At 45.8% G+C, this 14,566-nt stretch overlaps 2 protein-coding genes across 2 annotated transcripts; one reads left to right on the top strand and one right to left on the bottom strand.

Annotated features, from left to right (window-relative positions):
• Positions 1–346: 346 nt before the first annotated feature.
• Positions 347–4,476, bottom strand: mpnd (MPN domain containing). The gene is made up of 13 exons (XM_068743513.1): positions 4,473–4,476; positions 3,897–4,102; positions 3,587–3,808; positions 3,241–3,340; positions 3,080–3,158; positions 2,897–2,993; positions 2,723–2,795; positions 2,558–2,634; positions 1,953–2,121; positions 1,657–1,727; positions 1,453–1,542; positions 1,263–1,355; positions 347–1,164 (listed from the first exon to the last, which is right to left on the bottom strand). Exons 1-13 carry the CDS (start codon positions 4,474–4,476, stop codon positions 1,078–1,080), a joined length of 1,368 nt encoding a protein of 455 aa, XP_068599614.1. The 3' UTR covers positions 347–1,077.
• A 1,472-nt stretch (positions 4,477–5,948) lies between these two features.
• Positions 5,949–13,338, top strand: mutyh (mutY DNA glycosylase). Its single transcript, XM_068743512.1, has 25 exons — positions 5,949–6,145; positions 6,273–6,341; positions 6,441–6,607; positions 6,715–6,911; positions 7,116–7,200; positions 7,352–7,465; positions 7,656–7,728; positions 7,905–8,034; positions 8,167–8,244; positions 8,345–8,463; positions 9,456–9,553; positions 9,899–10,029; positions 10,256–10,295; positions 10,380–10,453; positions 10,536–10,577; positions 10,678–10,749; positions 10,915–11,028; positions 11,185–11,282; positions 11,405–11,564; positions 11,713–11,798; positions 11,880–12,052; positions 12,399–12,541; positions 12,627–12,776; positions 12,937–12,978; positions 13,085–13,338. The coding sequence occupies exons 1-25, from the start codon at positions 5,949–5,951 to the stop codon at positions 13,223–13,225; spliced, it is 2,793 nt and encodes a 930-aa protein (XP_068599613.1). The 3' UTR covers positions 13,226–13,338.
• Positions 13,339–14,566: the final 1,228 nt, after the last annotated feature.

Genomic DNA, 14,566 nt, shown 5'->3' with positions numbered 1-14,566 from the left:
TTTTAAATGGACAAAAACAAAAGTCTTGTGGCTGATGCACTAAATATGCAGAACCAACTGTCTAGATTTGAGTACAATCATGTCGTGTTGACAGCTTTTATATTTGATTACGGACCACCTTTGCCCTCCCAAGAAAAACTCAAAATGTATTTGAGTGGAATCTGGTTTGTATACTGAATTAGAACATTGCCATCAGTGTCATGTAAATACGTCTTAACTTAGCTTTAATGTTAGCATTGTGATAATTAGGCCCGGGTGCCTATCCTAGTTCTTTTTATTCCTGAACTCATGACGTCGCACATTTGATCAGAAACTTCAACAACAAATAAATAAGTCATGCTTATGTAGTTCCAGTGTGTGTATTTTAATGCTTCGTGATCAGCAGGCTTAAGGCATTGCTCTGTCTTCAAACATGGATACCACAGAAATCACAGTAATAAATACAGTACAGGTAAACAGGAAGCCATTTGTCCAGACTCACAATCCTACAGTAGGGGAACACACACACACACACACAAAGATTCGTATTGAACAGCACTTCCACCACGCAGCAATCATCCAATTTAACTTGAACTAGTTTACAAACCCTTGCAGATTAGAATTATGAAAATAGACATTCCTGCATATTTTCAGATACGTGTACAACCACCAGAAACTACTGCTCCACTGGTTTCATCTATAAAGGCATTGACAACACATTAACATTTAACATTGTGCATATCTGGCAATATCTGCTCGTACCACAGGATATTGGTAGGTAGGCACAGAGGTCCGTGTGTTAGGTGGGAGGCCAGACAAGCAGACTGGTTTCAGTGCACATCTGTAAACCTCTGGTGTAAATTCACCCAGTTGTACATTTGATGGTTCTCATTAATGGTGAATACAAACTAGTGTCACGGATTCTGTACATTCAGAGTGACTGGTGTCTGTAAAAAAAAATGAAGCATCACTCAAGTATGAGAGAATTCAAGGCATTTGTCTTGCAGGTCGCTGCATCTCGCGCACTTTACTCCAACCGTGTTCTGCTCAAGTGCCGTTTGAAGTGGAAAGACTTTGGGGTTGCCACTGGAGATCCGCTCAGTGCATGTTGCCCAGCTGACCGTAGACATGCTCCAAGATCTGAGAGTAGGCCTGGTCTTTGGGAGCGTGGCAACTCAAAGAGCCCTGAGGAACAGGCCAGGGGGGCACACAGATTACACATCACCTCCCGCCCGCGGCGATGTTAGAATGCCAGCATCGACTTTTCTCATCAATCCTCCTACCTTGATTTTGTCGATCATGGAGGTGTCGGGACACCAGTGCTGGGTGAACTGGACAAGGTCGGGAGCTGACCTGTAGTAGTCGACCAGCAGCATCTGTGGAGGGGAAGGAGCCCAGACCTTTTCAGAATGACTTCTGGTGTTTAAAGCGAAAGATTTCTACATGGTATTTTCAAAGGATTGAGGTTTGTACCATCTCATTAAGAACATCGCTGGTGAGAAAATTGTCCTGTACGTAGGTGACCTCTACGGCCACTGGGATGCCATAATCGTTAGGCCGTTGCTGCAGAGAAGCAGATCGCATGCAGGTGTTTTAGGAAACATCACAAAAAGGCAAACTGAGGTAGAACGCCATGAAACAAGGAGACGATTCCACTAGTTGTATCTGTGTCCTCACTTCAGGCGGGGGTACGACCCAGAATGGAGTTATTGTGGATGCCACACCTTGGTTTCCATGGTAATAAGGACCTGGGAAAAATAAATCAAATCAATAATAAATCACAAAGAACCTCTTTGCCTCCGGCTTGTGATGAAATTGTTTTTTTATTTTAGCAATACAGTATTTTCATTCCACCAGATGGGATAAAATAACGTGTTTGCACAACTTCCAATGAAATAGGTATTTAAAAGAGAATTATGGGTGTACTGGTAGTATAAATAAAAAAAAAGGGGGGGGGGGGGGCAGGAGCTCACCACAGATGACGCCCAGACATGGCTGGAAGCCGTTGTTTGAACCCTGCAGCCTCAGCTGATGATCCATCTGGGAGTCGATGTCCTGCAGCGACGGCAGAGCCGGACCTCGTGGGTGGCTGTGGTACCAGCCCACCAGCGACAGGCCGCGCATGAAAAGGTTCTGACAGATCTACAGCAGAGTCGAGATTAGAAAGCGGCCCAGCTTTAACAAAAATAATTTGTCGATTTGAAAAAAAAAAAATATTTAGCAGTTTTCGTTTTTTGTTTTTTTTTGGCATCTCCTGTTCTGTCATTTGCTCCACAGCACAAAAGCCCTTTTTGCATGCTTCCAGATCCAGATGAGGACTTTACCAGCAGATGTTCCGAGCAGATACTATTTGGCCATTTTTCAGCGTAACCTTTGTTATGGGTGGAGCTATAATTAGCTATAACTCCACCACACATTCGCTACTGGAAATTAATACAGAATTTCAACCATGCAAAGTCGGCGACATTCAAGACGGAGTTTGTGACTTTGGAGAGACACATGTGTGAATGTATCCCATTGATTTCTGGAGGCACACCTGCTGTCGGAGCTAAATGCGGACTGGCTTTTATTGCGTTACCTCCTCTTCAACAGCAGAAGCGGCGTCTCTGTCTGCCAGCCTGGTCCGACATGGGAAAGCCCTCAGGACCGTCAGCACTGTAAGACCGCAGGGAGGGAGGCGCTTGATTTCTTTCATCCTCTGCTCTACTTCTACTCTGCCTGTGCTTTCTGGGGTGAAACTCACGTTGGGTATTGGTGTCCCACCGCCCTCCGAGGTAGCCCACCACCTCACTGGTGGTCAGGTGACAGTGGAAGTCCTGAGGAAGGCAGGAAAGCAGGCGACTTAGTGAGTGCGCCGGCTGTTCATATTCAACCAGCCTGCCTCGGGGGGGGGGGGGGGGGGGGCTTCGTTGCTCACCATTAGCAGCAGCACGTTGCTGGACACGGCGACGTTGAAAGGCTGGAACCGGTTGATGGCCGAGAAGGCGGAGAGCTCCACGAGCGTGTGCGGATCTCTTGAGCGTGCAAAAAAGGTGCTCGTCAGTCCGATTCTCTTTATCGATCACGTGGAACGATCTTGATCGTAATAAAGCGCCCGTACCTCGTGGCGTCCCGGGGGCCCAAGGTGCAATATCTGAGAGGAATTCTCTCTCTCTCAGTTCTCTTGGCGACGACAACATCTGGAAGAGTGGAGAACAATCGTTTCCCCCCAGTAACACCGAAACGCGTCGCATTCGACTTCCAGTAAAAAGGGAATTGTACCATTTATTCCAGGTTTGTTGTTTTTAATCTTCTCATCTGCCAGCACAGCTGTCTTCCCTTCTTCTTCTTCCTCATCATCATCCTCCTCACTCACCAGGCTCTGGACACGGTGAGTGAAAAAAACAGCGTGAGGACGACAACCCTGCTCTTCAAGCGAGAATATTTTGAAATAGATTTTTCATCTTGACTTTTGAGCAACAACCCCCCCCCCTTCAAACGCATTTCTATTTACATGCAACCTCTGCATTCCGATTCCTTCGCCGTTCCCTCTGTTATTTGAACAGCTGTTCCCGAAGAGTCCGCGTTTCCCGTCTCGCCTTAACGGGGAATGCCATCGCGCTCTCACCATGTCTGCGCTGGGCTGGTACTTGTGCAGCCAGGTGGTTTTATACTGGACCAGCTTCTGGCCCCGGTAGCGTACCGATGCCCAACCGCAGCCAGACTTCTTGGCCGGATTGACCAGACGCTTGCAGTGCGTTGCCCAGGCACTTGGAGAATTGAAGATCTGGCCCGTCTCCACCCATCGGATCTTTCCATCGGTCAAGAGGTCTCCTACGAAGTTCTTACCCTGCGGAGGCAGAGAGGAGACGATAATTCGTCCTTTTTTTAGAGTGCACTCCCACTTTGTGGACTACAGCCGTGATGCGTCTTGTTACCAGGTAGTGGATGGCGAGCACGCCGTCCCCCGGCTCCACCAGGCCGTCCTTGAGCAGCACCCTCAGGGTGATGCCCCTCCGGGTCAGCAGGGAGCCCCGGCCGGAGCTGGACCGCAGATCTGCCTCCTCCCCTCCGCTCAGCTCCTCCTCATCCTCCTCTCCTCCGTCCTCCAGCACCGCCTGCGGGGAGCCGGGCGGCTCCGAACCTGAGGACGCAGCCACAAGCACTCACATACCCTAAAGTAACGTTGCTCTGTAACGATGTAAAGTAACGTTACTCTGAGTCTACATCAGGCTGGCCGACAACTGGAACCTCTGGATCAGTTAGAAGGAGCCATTATTTCATTAACGGACTTCACAATAAGAGCCATTCATCGTTGCAGGATGCTACTATGGTAGCAGCCCTGGCTCGATGGGAGGAATCTAAACTGGTGTTTCATTAATTGCGGCTTTGATATGAGGCTTTCCTTTGTTTCCACCCCCCCATCAGAGCACGGCTCTCTCCGCCAGAAGAGGCCTGCCCCCCCTCTCTCTCTCTGAATCACAATTATTAATCCCCTCTTTCATTATTCTCACCCATATCTCTGAACGCGCCCTGAAATCCAACTCGGTCGGAACCCGCTCAGTGTGTGAGGGTTCGGTTCGAGTTCCGGGCAGAGCTCGCCGTTGGGCCTTGCACCTTCACCACTCGCTCCGGCTGTTATTAAAAAGGCGTCTGCGTCTCCGCGGCCGCTTCCTTGTTGTGTTGCTTTAATGTCAGATCCCCTCCCCTTCCTTCCTCGCTCTCTCCCTCCCTGCGCGCTTCTGACGCGGCCTGATGCCGGTCGATCGGCCATTTGTCGCGCAACGATTAGTCTAAAAACAAAAAAAGTACGGCGCAATAATCGATTAGGAGTGCCGGAAATGCTTCGAGTAGGATTCCGAATGTGCACAGAGAAGATTCGGTGTCGCGTCCGCCGCTGTTTGGCACCGAGGCGGGTTAAAAAAGTCCCATCGATTAGCGACAGGGCACGTTTGTGCACGCGGATCATTTCACTACTGCTGTGAGCAGGGGGCTCTGATCGTGTCTCCACCCGCGCTTTGCTCTGTTGGGCATCGAGATTGTTCCTTCTCTCCGGAGAGCGCGTTATCCTGGAGAAGCAGCCTGCGGAGGGCAGCAACACACCCACAATGTCCTCGAATCCCCCACGAGGGGGTGCTGCAGGTCTGCGTCCTGCGATGTGTGTGAGTGCGTACAGAGACACTCTACAACGCGCGACCGAGTGCAGCCCGGCGCTCACCGGACTGCGCTCGGTCGCGCGTAAAAGCGAGTGTGTGTGCCTGTGCGCCCGCAGACATACGGCACGATGTGTGTGTGTGTGTGCTGAGACTTCGCCTCGCGGTTTACCACGGGAGCGTGCGTGCGCGCGTGCTCGCCATGAACGTACTTTTGCTTGCGTGTTTTTAGAGCGTTTCTGGCAGAGCCTGTTTGAGACAGAAATTATTCACCAAGACAATATGCAATGCCTTCAGACAAATATGAACTCCTTTGTTAAGCATATTGAAGAACAGAGTAAAATGAAAGTATGACGTCATCAGAAGTCAGGTAACATGTTGGTGCATGATAAAACACATTCACAAAAATAATGTCATTTTACACACAGATATAAAAACGCACAAAATATAAGAGTGAATCTACAAATGCAGCCTCTGCAAGAGCACTTTTTAATTTTATTAATGGCTGAAACAGTGGGGGGGGGGGGGCTGAGCCCCAGCCGAACTTTACCTCGAGCTGAGCCCCTGGGCCCTTTCCCCCCCTCCAGCAGCAGTGATTGTTGGTACATTGCTAAGCAACCGTTACCATGCAGTTACAGAGGACGAGGGAAATAAAGAGCAAATATAAAGAAGCATGCGAAGAACATTAAAATAAGTATGTTGAAGGTTTTTCCACTGACGAGCTGCAGGATTTCTAAAGTCACACAATTCTGTGTGGCTGTTTTTGTTTAGGTACAAAATATTTAATAGCGTTCTCATAGCCGAAGTGAAAAGAAGGACGGAACAAAGACGGACAGGATGGAGGTTCAGGCGAATATCGGCAAAGTACTCAATTTTCTAGGGCAATGGGACCGTGGCGACCGGACGGTCCGCAGCCGCATGTTGAAAACCTTCCTGGCTCAAAACGCCGGAAAGACGTTCTACGAGCTGGAAGTGGAATTTGCGCAGGTAGCCAGCCTCTTCCTGGCCCGACTCACCACCTGGACCAGACTCACGTATCCTTCCTTTGTCTATGTGGCTGAAAGCAAAGGCTATATTCCATGTCTCATGTTCCAGAGGGATTAAGTGCTGGTTCCAGGTGTCCATGTCATACTTGTACCCAGTCCTTCACTGAACGTCCAGATACACGTCTGGGACATTCTTAGTCCTGCAGCTTAAATCAATTGGGATTTTCCTTTCAGCAGCGTGCCAGTGAGTGAGATTAAATGCTACCATGAGCTACGTTTGCATCTGCGCCTCGTCGTGCAGGTTTCTTTTTGTTGGCTACCCACATTGTTTCTCGTTCCCCAGTGATCAGTACCTAGCAGAGTTCGTGCAGGATGGAGGAGTTTTCATTCTCCTGGAGATCTCGAGCCTCTCCAGGAGCAGGGAGGAGGAACTGAAGGAGGCCCTCCGTCTTCTGCTCGCCGTCTCAAATGCTGGTCGCAAGTACAAAGAGATGATCTGTGACAGCCGTGGTAAAGTTTAGCTGTATAACAAATAACATGTTTATTCCTCTTGATGTAGAAATCATGTCAGGCAGGACCACTTGTTTTTTGTTGTTGTTTTTTTTACATTCTTTCAGGTGTGAAAACGTTAACAGTGAGCCTGGCTGAGTCAAACACAGATGAAAGCCAAGACGCAGCATGGGCCGTCCTGGAGTCCCTGTCCTATGGAAACCCCAAATACCAAAGCCAAGTCTACAAAGGCCTGATCCCACTCATGACTTGTAGCTCCCCTAGGGCCCAGCAGCTTGTCCTGCACACCTTGCACACTATGCAGGTAAAGCACTGTGGTCATTCATGCACGGCACAAATAAGTGTACTCACGTGCAAAATACTACGTTTGAGCATCCTAACAGAAGCGTGCGATTCGGTGCGTAGAATAATGCTTATCGTTCATGTTCTCCTCTTCACCCGTTCACATATTCGGTTTGAAACCGACTGTAACTCATTTTTTCTTCCTTTCTTCCATTGTTCCTGACAGGCCAAGATGAAAACAGCCCCTCACAGCATCGTGGAACCTTTGTTGGATCTGCTCAGGTCTCTTCACCTGGAGGTTCAGGCTGGAGGTCAGCAGAGAAACGTGGCGATAAACTTGTGACAGTAGCTGACGAGTTGTGTTTTTATGTTTGTGTGTACAATAGAATTCTCCTGCTATTATCATACCTTAATGCAGAAAATCACCTTTAAATCTTGTCTGATACTTTATGTCTCTGCCAGCCATAAATCTGATCCTGGACCTGAAGGATTATGATGTAAGGCCAGTGCTCCTCAGTGGACTGGTGGCTCTCCTGAGGCCGACTAAAGAAATGCAGCAGCAGCAGAATATGGAAGGTGGTCATTTATCCTTTCATTCATTCATTTCATTTCATTCTTCTGACTGACGCAGTGATGAATTTTATCTGGGCTTCAGAAACTGACAGATCATTTTCCAACTGCACACACATCATATCAAAATATGTCCTTTGACCATTTTGTCTCATTTTAGACACAATATTGACACATTTCCGTTCCATCTCTCCAGAGTCTGCGATAATCAAGATTACTGGATCGCTGCCTGTATTTGTTCAACAAGCTGCTGCAGCTAAAACCATACGGTGGGGATTTAAATATTACAAGGCGAGACAGACAGTAATGAATGTTTTGCAAAGCAATGTTTAAAAAATGTGCTATATTGAATTCCTATGAATGCAAAGTCTTTAATCAGCTCAGTGTAAATCCTGAAGGCTACTCTCATACCTAATTATTTTTCGTGGCGACGTTTGTCTTGAAGATTTCTGGCGGAGGGCAGCAAAGAGATTTCCCGTGAGCTCCTCTCTCTTGGAGTGATCCGGCATCTTCTGTATGCTATGGGCAACAGAGAACACACTGATGCACAAGTACAAGCAGGTCTGGCCCTAGAGGTGCAGTACTACTACCATGCCTTCATAAAGACAAATATGCACAATACTGGAATGTGCACCTTTGTCCTACAATAATCTGGCAGCCCTGCGTGTTTGCATGCACACGTTAACACAGCACTCATCTCTGCGCAGCATTTTGTTCGCTCATATCCAGTCCTTGAGGATCAAGTGCAACGAGTCGCTGGCATCGAACTGTTTACAGCCTTGATGGTAAGCTTTAACAACGTCTTATTATGAAGGCATTGGTTTAAAGGCCAATGTGGTCGTTGCTAGGAAGGAGCTAACAAACGCCATCACTCTCTTTCTACAGCACAAGTCTGACAGCTTGTACATGGATATGGATGAAGCACAAGCAGAAATGTTGCTCACCAACACGGTGCACATAACTGAAGGTATTGATTCGTTTATTGTGAGGCTGGTCAAAAGAATGTTTCAAACATCTGTGCTATGTGACCCCAAAAATGATATTGTCTTTGCATTTCAGTTTTGGATGGTAACAAACTCTGACCCAGAAGGAAAAAAGCATCTAATGATGTGGAGAACGAAAATATTCTTTCAATACCATCTATTATTCTCTCTACCTTTTCATGTTTATAATATCATGTAGAACAATTAAAATACAATAATTTGGTCTTGTATTGTTTTCATCAGTGACCAGTTTGAATTTTGACAACATTAAAATGTTGCATCTTACTGTCATGCCAATTTAAATTTGCAATATTTTGTCACTTAACTACAGTTATTTCACAGCTTTAATTCAATAAAATTATTTCTTCTATTTAATGTGATGCTATTTATGAAATTCACGATAGGCAGACACAACTACAACAATCGGGTGTCTCATTGACGACAAATAAAATGGCAACTTTTTTAAAAGCCACACAACACATTTTTTTGCATTATAAACAATAATTTTCTCAAGATCAGAGGAGGATTTCCTGCCTTTCCTTTTAATAATTCTGTAGCCCTCCCAATGGTGGTCAAAAGGAACATAGTGAATGTGTCACTTGGATTAAGTTTGATCTTTATCTGATTTTTTTTTTTTTTTCATAATTTTATTTCAATTAATGGAGAAAAGAATCATCTGTTCTCTGATGAACATTAAATGAGCTCCAGTATAATGTCACGGAGTCTATTTTCACTGAATGATTTTACTTTTTGCACGACCTTGTATTACTTTTAAATGTATCTTTTAATAATGATAGTTAATCCACGTAATAGTAATAATATCACATAATAGTTACACAATGCGTTGTTATTGTCTGTGGAGTTCGACCCACTGCCCGGATGTGACGCAATCTTACGTCTCGCCTTTCCGTGCAGCGGATTGGACGAGCTGCGGCTCTTCCGCTCAGAACGTGGCGTGCGCGCGTAAATAAATAAACAGATCTGTCTGCTTCGCGGTGTTTGTTTACGAGCAGATTCCGTTCGATGATGCCAAGACGCAAAAGAACCGGACTGGAGATGGCGGAAAAAGCGAAACCAACGCGGAAGAGATCCAAGACGGCTTTGAAAGAGGGCAAGTGTCATTTTAATCATGTTTGGTGGAAACTCAGACTATTTAGTTCATAGTTTAGCAACAGTTTACAGCGGCGGTGCCTGCAAACATCCCGGAAGCCTAACCTCACATGAGACGCATGTAAGACACGTTAAAACTACAAATCAGTGTTCAAATATTTGTAATTTTGTTCAAACTCCTGAGAAACACCCAACACAATGAATTATACCGTCCCTTAATATGATTTCAATAGAAAACCAAACTTCATCTCGAGGACTTCTTTAAATAATGACAAACTTTCATCACTTGAATGTAAAGTGAAACTTTCCTTTCCCCGTTGTAAATGAAATGTTTTTGCCGTTCCAGAGGAAACCACTGATGCTTCGCCGCTATCCACGTTTCACTTTTTCCACGACGCTGCTGATGTTGAGCTGCTCCGCTCTCGACTCCTACGCTGGTACGACGAGGAGAAGCGAGAGCTACCGTGGAGGACTCTGGTAAAGAATCAGCTCGTTTCCTGGCTTTGACAACGTGTTTAATCTTTATCAATCACACATGCACATTTAAATTCTGCATCGTGCAGGACGCGCTGCTGCAAGCTTGGTTGGTATTGCACAGTAATTTACTTAAGCGTAATTTGGATTGGCGTGGTGTCCTTTTTAAATGCGATCTGGGTGTCGGCGCTGATCGGCAGTTGACCGGCCCCCCTGTCTTTCCTCACAGGCTGCGACAGAACCGGACCTCAACATCAGGACGTACGCCGGTAAGAAAACATTTCCCAATCGGCCTAAACTGTTGCTGCAGCATTTCACAACAGTGGTCTTGCTTTTTTTTTTTTTTTTTTTAGTGTGGGTTTCAGAAATCATGCTGCAACAGACCCAAGTTGCCACGGTAATAGACTACTACAACAAATGGATGAGGGTAGGCATCAATGAAGTGTTTATTACATTGACAAGCTGGTCTTAAATGTAATCAATGCTATCCCTTTTTTGTGTTCTGTTAGCGCTGGCCCACAGCGGAGGATCTGGCAGCAGCGACGCTCGAGGTGATCACTAAAAAAAGAAAAGCTAAACGCAGGCCCTGAAGATGCTTTTAGAATCGTATAGTTACTTGAAATTAAATATACTTATTGCTTTTACATCTAGGAAGTGAATCAAATGTGGGCTGGACTTGGCTACTACTCCAGAGGGAAACGGCTGCATGCAGGAGCTCAGAAGGTTGGTGCTTTTATCATCTGCATCGTAAGCAAGCCTGTAGAATGGGTTGGTAAAGCTTTGTGCCCCCCCCCCCGCAGCCCCGTGCAGGAGCAGTTTTAGAAAAGGGATTGATATTACCCATTAACCATAGTATAGAGAGTAAAAAGTGTTCCTGCTGCGTTTAAGGTGGTGACGGAGCTTCAGGGACAGATGCCTCGCACAGCTGACAGCCTGCTGAAACAGCTGCCTGGGGTGGGACGCTACACTGCTGCAGCTATAGGCTCTATTGCACTGGGCCAGGTCGGTCATCACACGCACGCACACACACACACACACACACACACACACCTGCACCACAACTGGTTGTATTCTTGTGGACCTGATCAAACTCTAAGGCCGCGCTTGATGGCAGCACTGCATTGTTTACCACGGATGATGGAAATCTCTGTTGCCTAGGTTACTGGAGCAGTGGATGGCAATGTGATTCGGGTTCTGTGCCGCATAAGGGCCGTCGGCGCCGACAGCACAAGTCCTGCAGTAACGGACACGCTGTGGTGAGATAAAGCTTCAAAGTGAAAACCATCGAGACACGACCTTCTGCCAGGCAGGCGTTTTAGCCCGGACTGTCTACGCGTCCTCTCTAAAATATTCTAAACGATAAATTGTACTGTTTCAGGAGACTGGTCAACATGCTGGTTGACCCTGAGAGACCCGGGGACTTTAACCAGGCCATGATGGAGCTGGGGGCACGAGTCTGCACCCCTAAAGGACCGCTGTGCAGCCGGTGTCCTGTACAGTCTCACTGCCACTCGTACCGCAAGGTAAAAAAAAAACATGCTAGGTGCTAAACCAATGCTAGCAAGCAATGGTGATACTGTAGTTTGTGCTTTGTGTCACAAATGCTGAAAAAGATGAGATGAGATTGTTAACGCCTTGGATCTTCCTGGACGGGACGGTGGACTGATACAGGATGTGAATTTGCAGGTCAAACAAGGGGAAAACTCCAGGAGGCTGTTTGGGAAGCTGGATGAGAAGCCATCACCCCCGCCTGACATAGAAGACTGTCGTAAGTGTCCTGAGGGGGCGTCTCCTCAGACTCTGACACAGCAGTGGTGTTATAGTGAAGCGCTTTATCCTGTCCCGTCAGTGAGTGGTGGGACGTGTCCTCTCTGTCCCTCCGAGCCTTGGGACGACGAGATGGGTGTTCAGAATTTCCCCAGAAAGCCGGCGAAGAAGCCGCCTCGAGTGGAGCGAACTCTGACCTGCGTGGTTATCCGAGCCGGAGAGGAGGACGAGTATCTGCTCTCACAGAGGCCTGACAACGGTGGGTGGGCGTGGCTTATCCCTGCAGGATCTCTTTGTGGTGCTGATGACAGCGATGAGCTCGGCTTGTATCCATATGATCACTTGGACTTTTTTCACAAGTTTCAATTTTAGTCGGGCAAATTAAAATTCAACTTGAAACACTAAATGCAACAACACCAAAGATCTGGAGAGAAAAAATTTAAATGAGGATTAGCTCAAATATTACGAAATGAATTGATATTTAAATAGAAATATTTTTAGATCCTATCAAATTATAAATGAACATCCCTTTCCACTACCTTCAATGGCAGTTTTTGTTGTCTTTTCCATTTTGTTGATTTGCTTGGGCATGTGTGTGTTGATAGGTTTGCTGGCAGGCCTGTGGGACTTTCCCAGTCTCCTGCAGGAAGAGAAGAGCTCTGAGGTGGAACAGAAGAAGGCGCTGTGTGCTGAGATCAGCAGGATCTCAGGAATGCATCTGACTGCTGATCTGCAGCGTGTGGGAGAGGTGAGCTCCATGTCAGACCGCACTTTTACATGCACAACAAACTCCCACTGTGGCTGTGTGACAAACGCGATGCGCTGTTTTGCAGGTGGTTCACATATTCTCGCACATCCGCCAGACGTATGTGGTTCACAGCGTGCGACTGAAGGACAGCGACACACAAACGCAGAGTGGAAACACTCGGTGGCTCACCAGGTCGGCTCTGGAGGGAGCTGCTGTTTCCACAGGAGTGAAAAAGGTTTTTTGCTTTATGAGTGTGTGTGTGTGTGTTTGTTTTTTATTCCCACATTAGAGTGTCTCAGTGACGTCACGCTGCGGTTTAGTTGCAGCTTCTTATTACTGTCGTTGTTAAACAGAGTCTACCGGTCATTCATTTCACTGTGGTGACTCTCCTACAGATCCTAAAGCGTTGCGACCCTCAGAAAGAACAAACCTCAAAGGTAGGTTTTCGCGGTTATTTCTACATTTACACGGAAATGTATCTTATCTTGTGATCCTGCACTGAGCATAAGGTTCCAATTTGTGGTTTGTCTTTGCTTGTCTCAGGATGGAAAAACGCAAAAACACGGCTGCACAAAGAATCGCAAGAATCTACAGACGTCTAAGAGACCCAGACTGGATGCAGCCGACGGCAGCAGACGGCGCTCCCTCAGCTCCTTCTTCAAGACCGTTAAACAGGAATGTTGACACATCAGCCCCGTGTTACCATAAGAAAGAGATCAGAGAGCGAGTATTTTAACAAGATCCGCTTTTACGCTGTTAAAAAATAAAACGTGTGGATATTTTATTATATGATATGAAGCAACACTGATTTCATCCTTCAAATGTATCACCTGATTTAAAGTGACTCCCTGTTTTACAAATAACTTCGGACAACAAACACAATCACTGGCTTCAGCTGTTATGCATGTTTTCATCATGGAGGGGGGGAAGAAATCTGCTGTATTTGATTAAATAAAATGTTTTTATTTCATGATTTTTTCTTATACTGTATTTAACTGATTTTTGAATAGAGTTTGACCCTATTCACTGTTTATCATTCAAAAAATAAAATGTAAAAAAATATATATTTTTAACTTCATATTTCATGAGTTTTCCTAATTTGATGGGTACAATTAATTAAAAATAAAATGCTGATGATATTTTTTCAATGCACTGAACACACATTGGTGTTCCTCTGGGGTCGATTTAACCCCATCAGCAGTTTTAACTTGCGTGCGTGTCCTACTACTCACACCTGTGAATGTATCTCTAACGTTCTGCAGCGGCTCCGTTCGTTTAGTTACTTTGTTTCCACCGTAGTGAAGATCAAACGGTTCAAAGGGTTCCATGATTCTCCTGCAACATTGTTTCCTCTCGTTGCTCCTTTACTTCCTGCTTCAATCAGAATGATGTATCTTCCTCTCTTCCAGACCAGATGTGTCTCCATTCATGAGGCAGTCCCAGCTTCGTTGGTGTTCATCAGTGCGTTCAGTTATTTTGTGGATTGTTCAATGGTTCCACGACAGTTTATAAAGTCACTGACGAGGAATTAAAACCATTTAAAGTCCAGTCTATCATATTTGATACATTTGGCCCTTCAGGATTTTGAGACTTCTACATCATAAGTTTTGATATTTTTCTTTTTTTTTCAAGAATAATTAATTCTAATAATGAACTAATTCTAAAGTTTGGCCTAATGGTGGCGCTAGAGAACGGGTCAATGTTTTATTATCAAGGCGTTATTTATGTACTCAATAAACAAATTATCTGACATAAAAACTTGGTCAACAATTTTCTGTAAATCATCCATTTGGTCAGATTGATCCAACGGATTAAATATATTAGTCATTTTTGAGGATTATTCTTTTTAAATAAGTTTCTGGTCGTGTAAATCGTGACGGGAAACAGCGCCCCCTGCTGCCCCGTCGACTGAACTCAGAAAAAAAACTCTCAAAAGTCTCCACGGAAAAGAGTAGAACACTGATCCATATCTGTGGAATGTTTACCGAAGCATTTCAAAGTGACTCATCGAAACATCAACGACAC

The sequence above is a fragment of the Brachionichthys hirsutus genome, chromosome 9, assembly GCF_040956055.1.
Source record: "Brachionichthys hirsutus isolate HB-005 chromosome 9, CSIRO-AGI_Bhir_v1, whole genome shotgun sequence".
Classification (NCBI taxonomy): domain Eukaryota; kingdom Metazoa; phylum Chordata; class Actinopteri; order Lophiiformes; family Brachionichthyidae; genus Brachionichthys; species Brachionichthys hirsutus.
The sequence above is the reverse complement of the archived record's forward strand: the minus strand, read 5'-3'. Positions and strand labels throughout refer to the sequence as shown.

What these genes read in the sequence shown, in the direction of transcription:
- mpnd (XM_068743513.1), bottom strand. An exon ending in GCAACGTGCTGCTGCTAATG is followed by an intron (nt 2,796 to 2,896) that starts GTGAGCAACGAA and finishes TGCCTTCCTCAG; the next exon opens with GACTTCCACTGTCACCTGAC. An exon ending in GTGGGACACCAATACCCAAC is followed by an intron (nt 2,635 to 2,722) that starts GTGAGTTTCACC and finishes GCGGTCTTACAG; the next exon opens with TGCTGACGGTCCTGAGGGCT.
- mutyh (XM_068743512.1), top strand. Translation starts at nt 5,949, where the DNA reads ATGGAGGTTCAGGCGAATATCGGCAAAGTACTCAATTTTCTAGGGCAA. An exon ending in ACTACAACAAATGGATGAGG is followed by an intron (nt 10,454 to 10,535) that starts GTAGGCATCAAT and finishes GTGTTCTGTTAG; the next exon opens with CGCTGGCCCACAGCGGAGGA. An exon ending in AGAAAGAACAAACCTCAAAG is followed by an intron (nt 12,979 to 13,084) that starts GTAGGTTTTCGC and finishes TGCTTGTCTCAG; the next exon opens with GATGGAAAAACGCAAAAACA.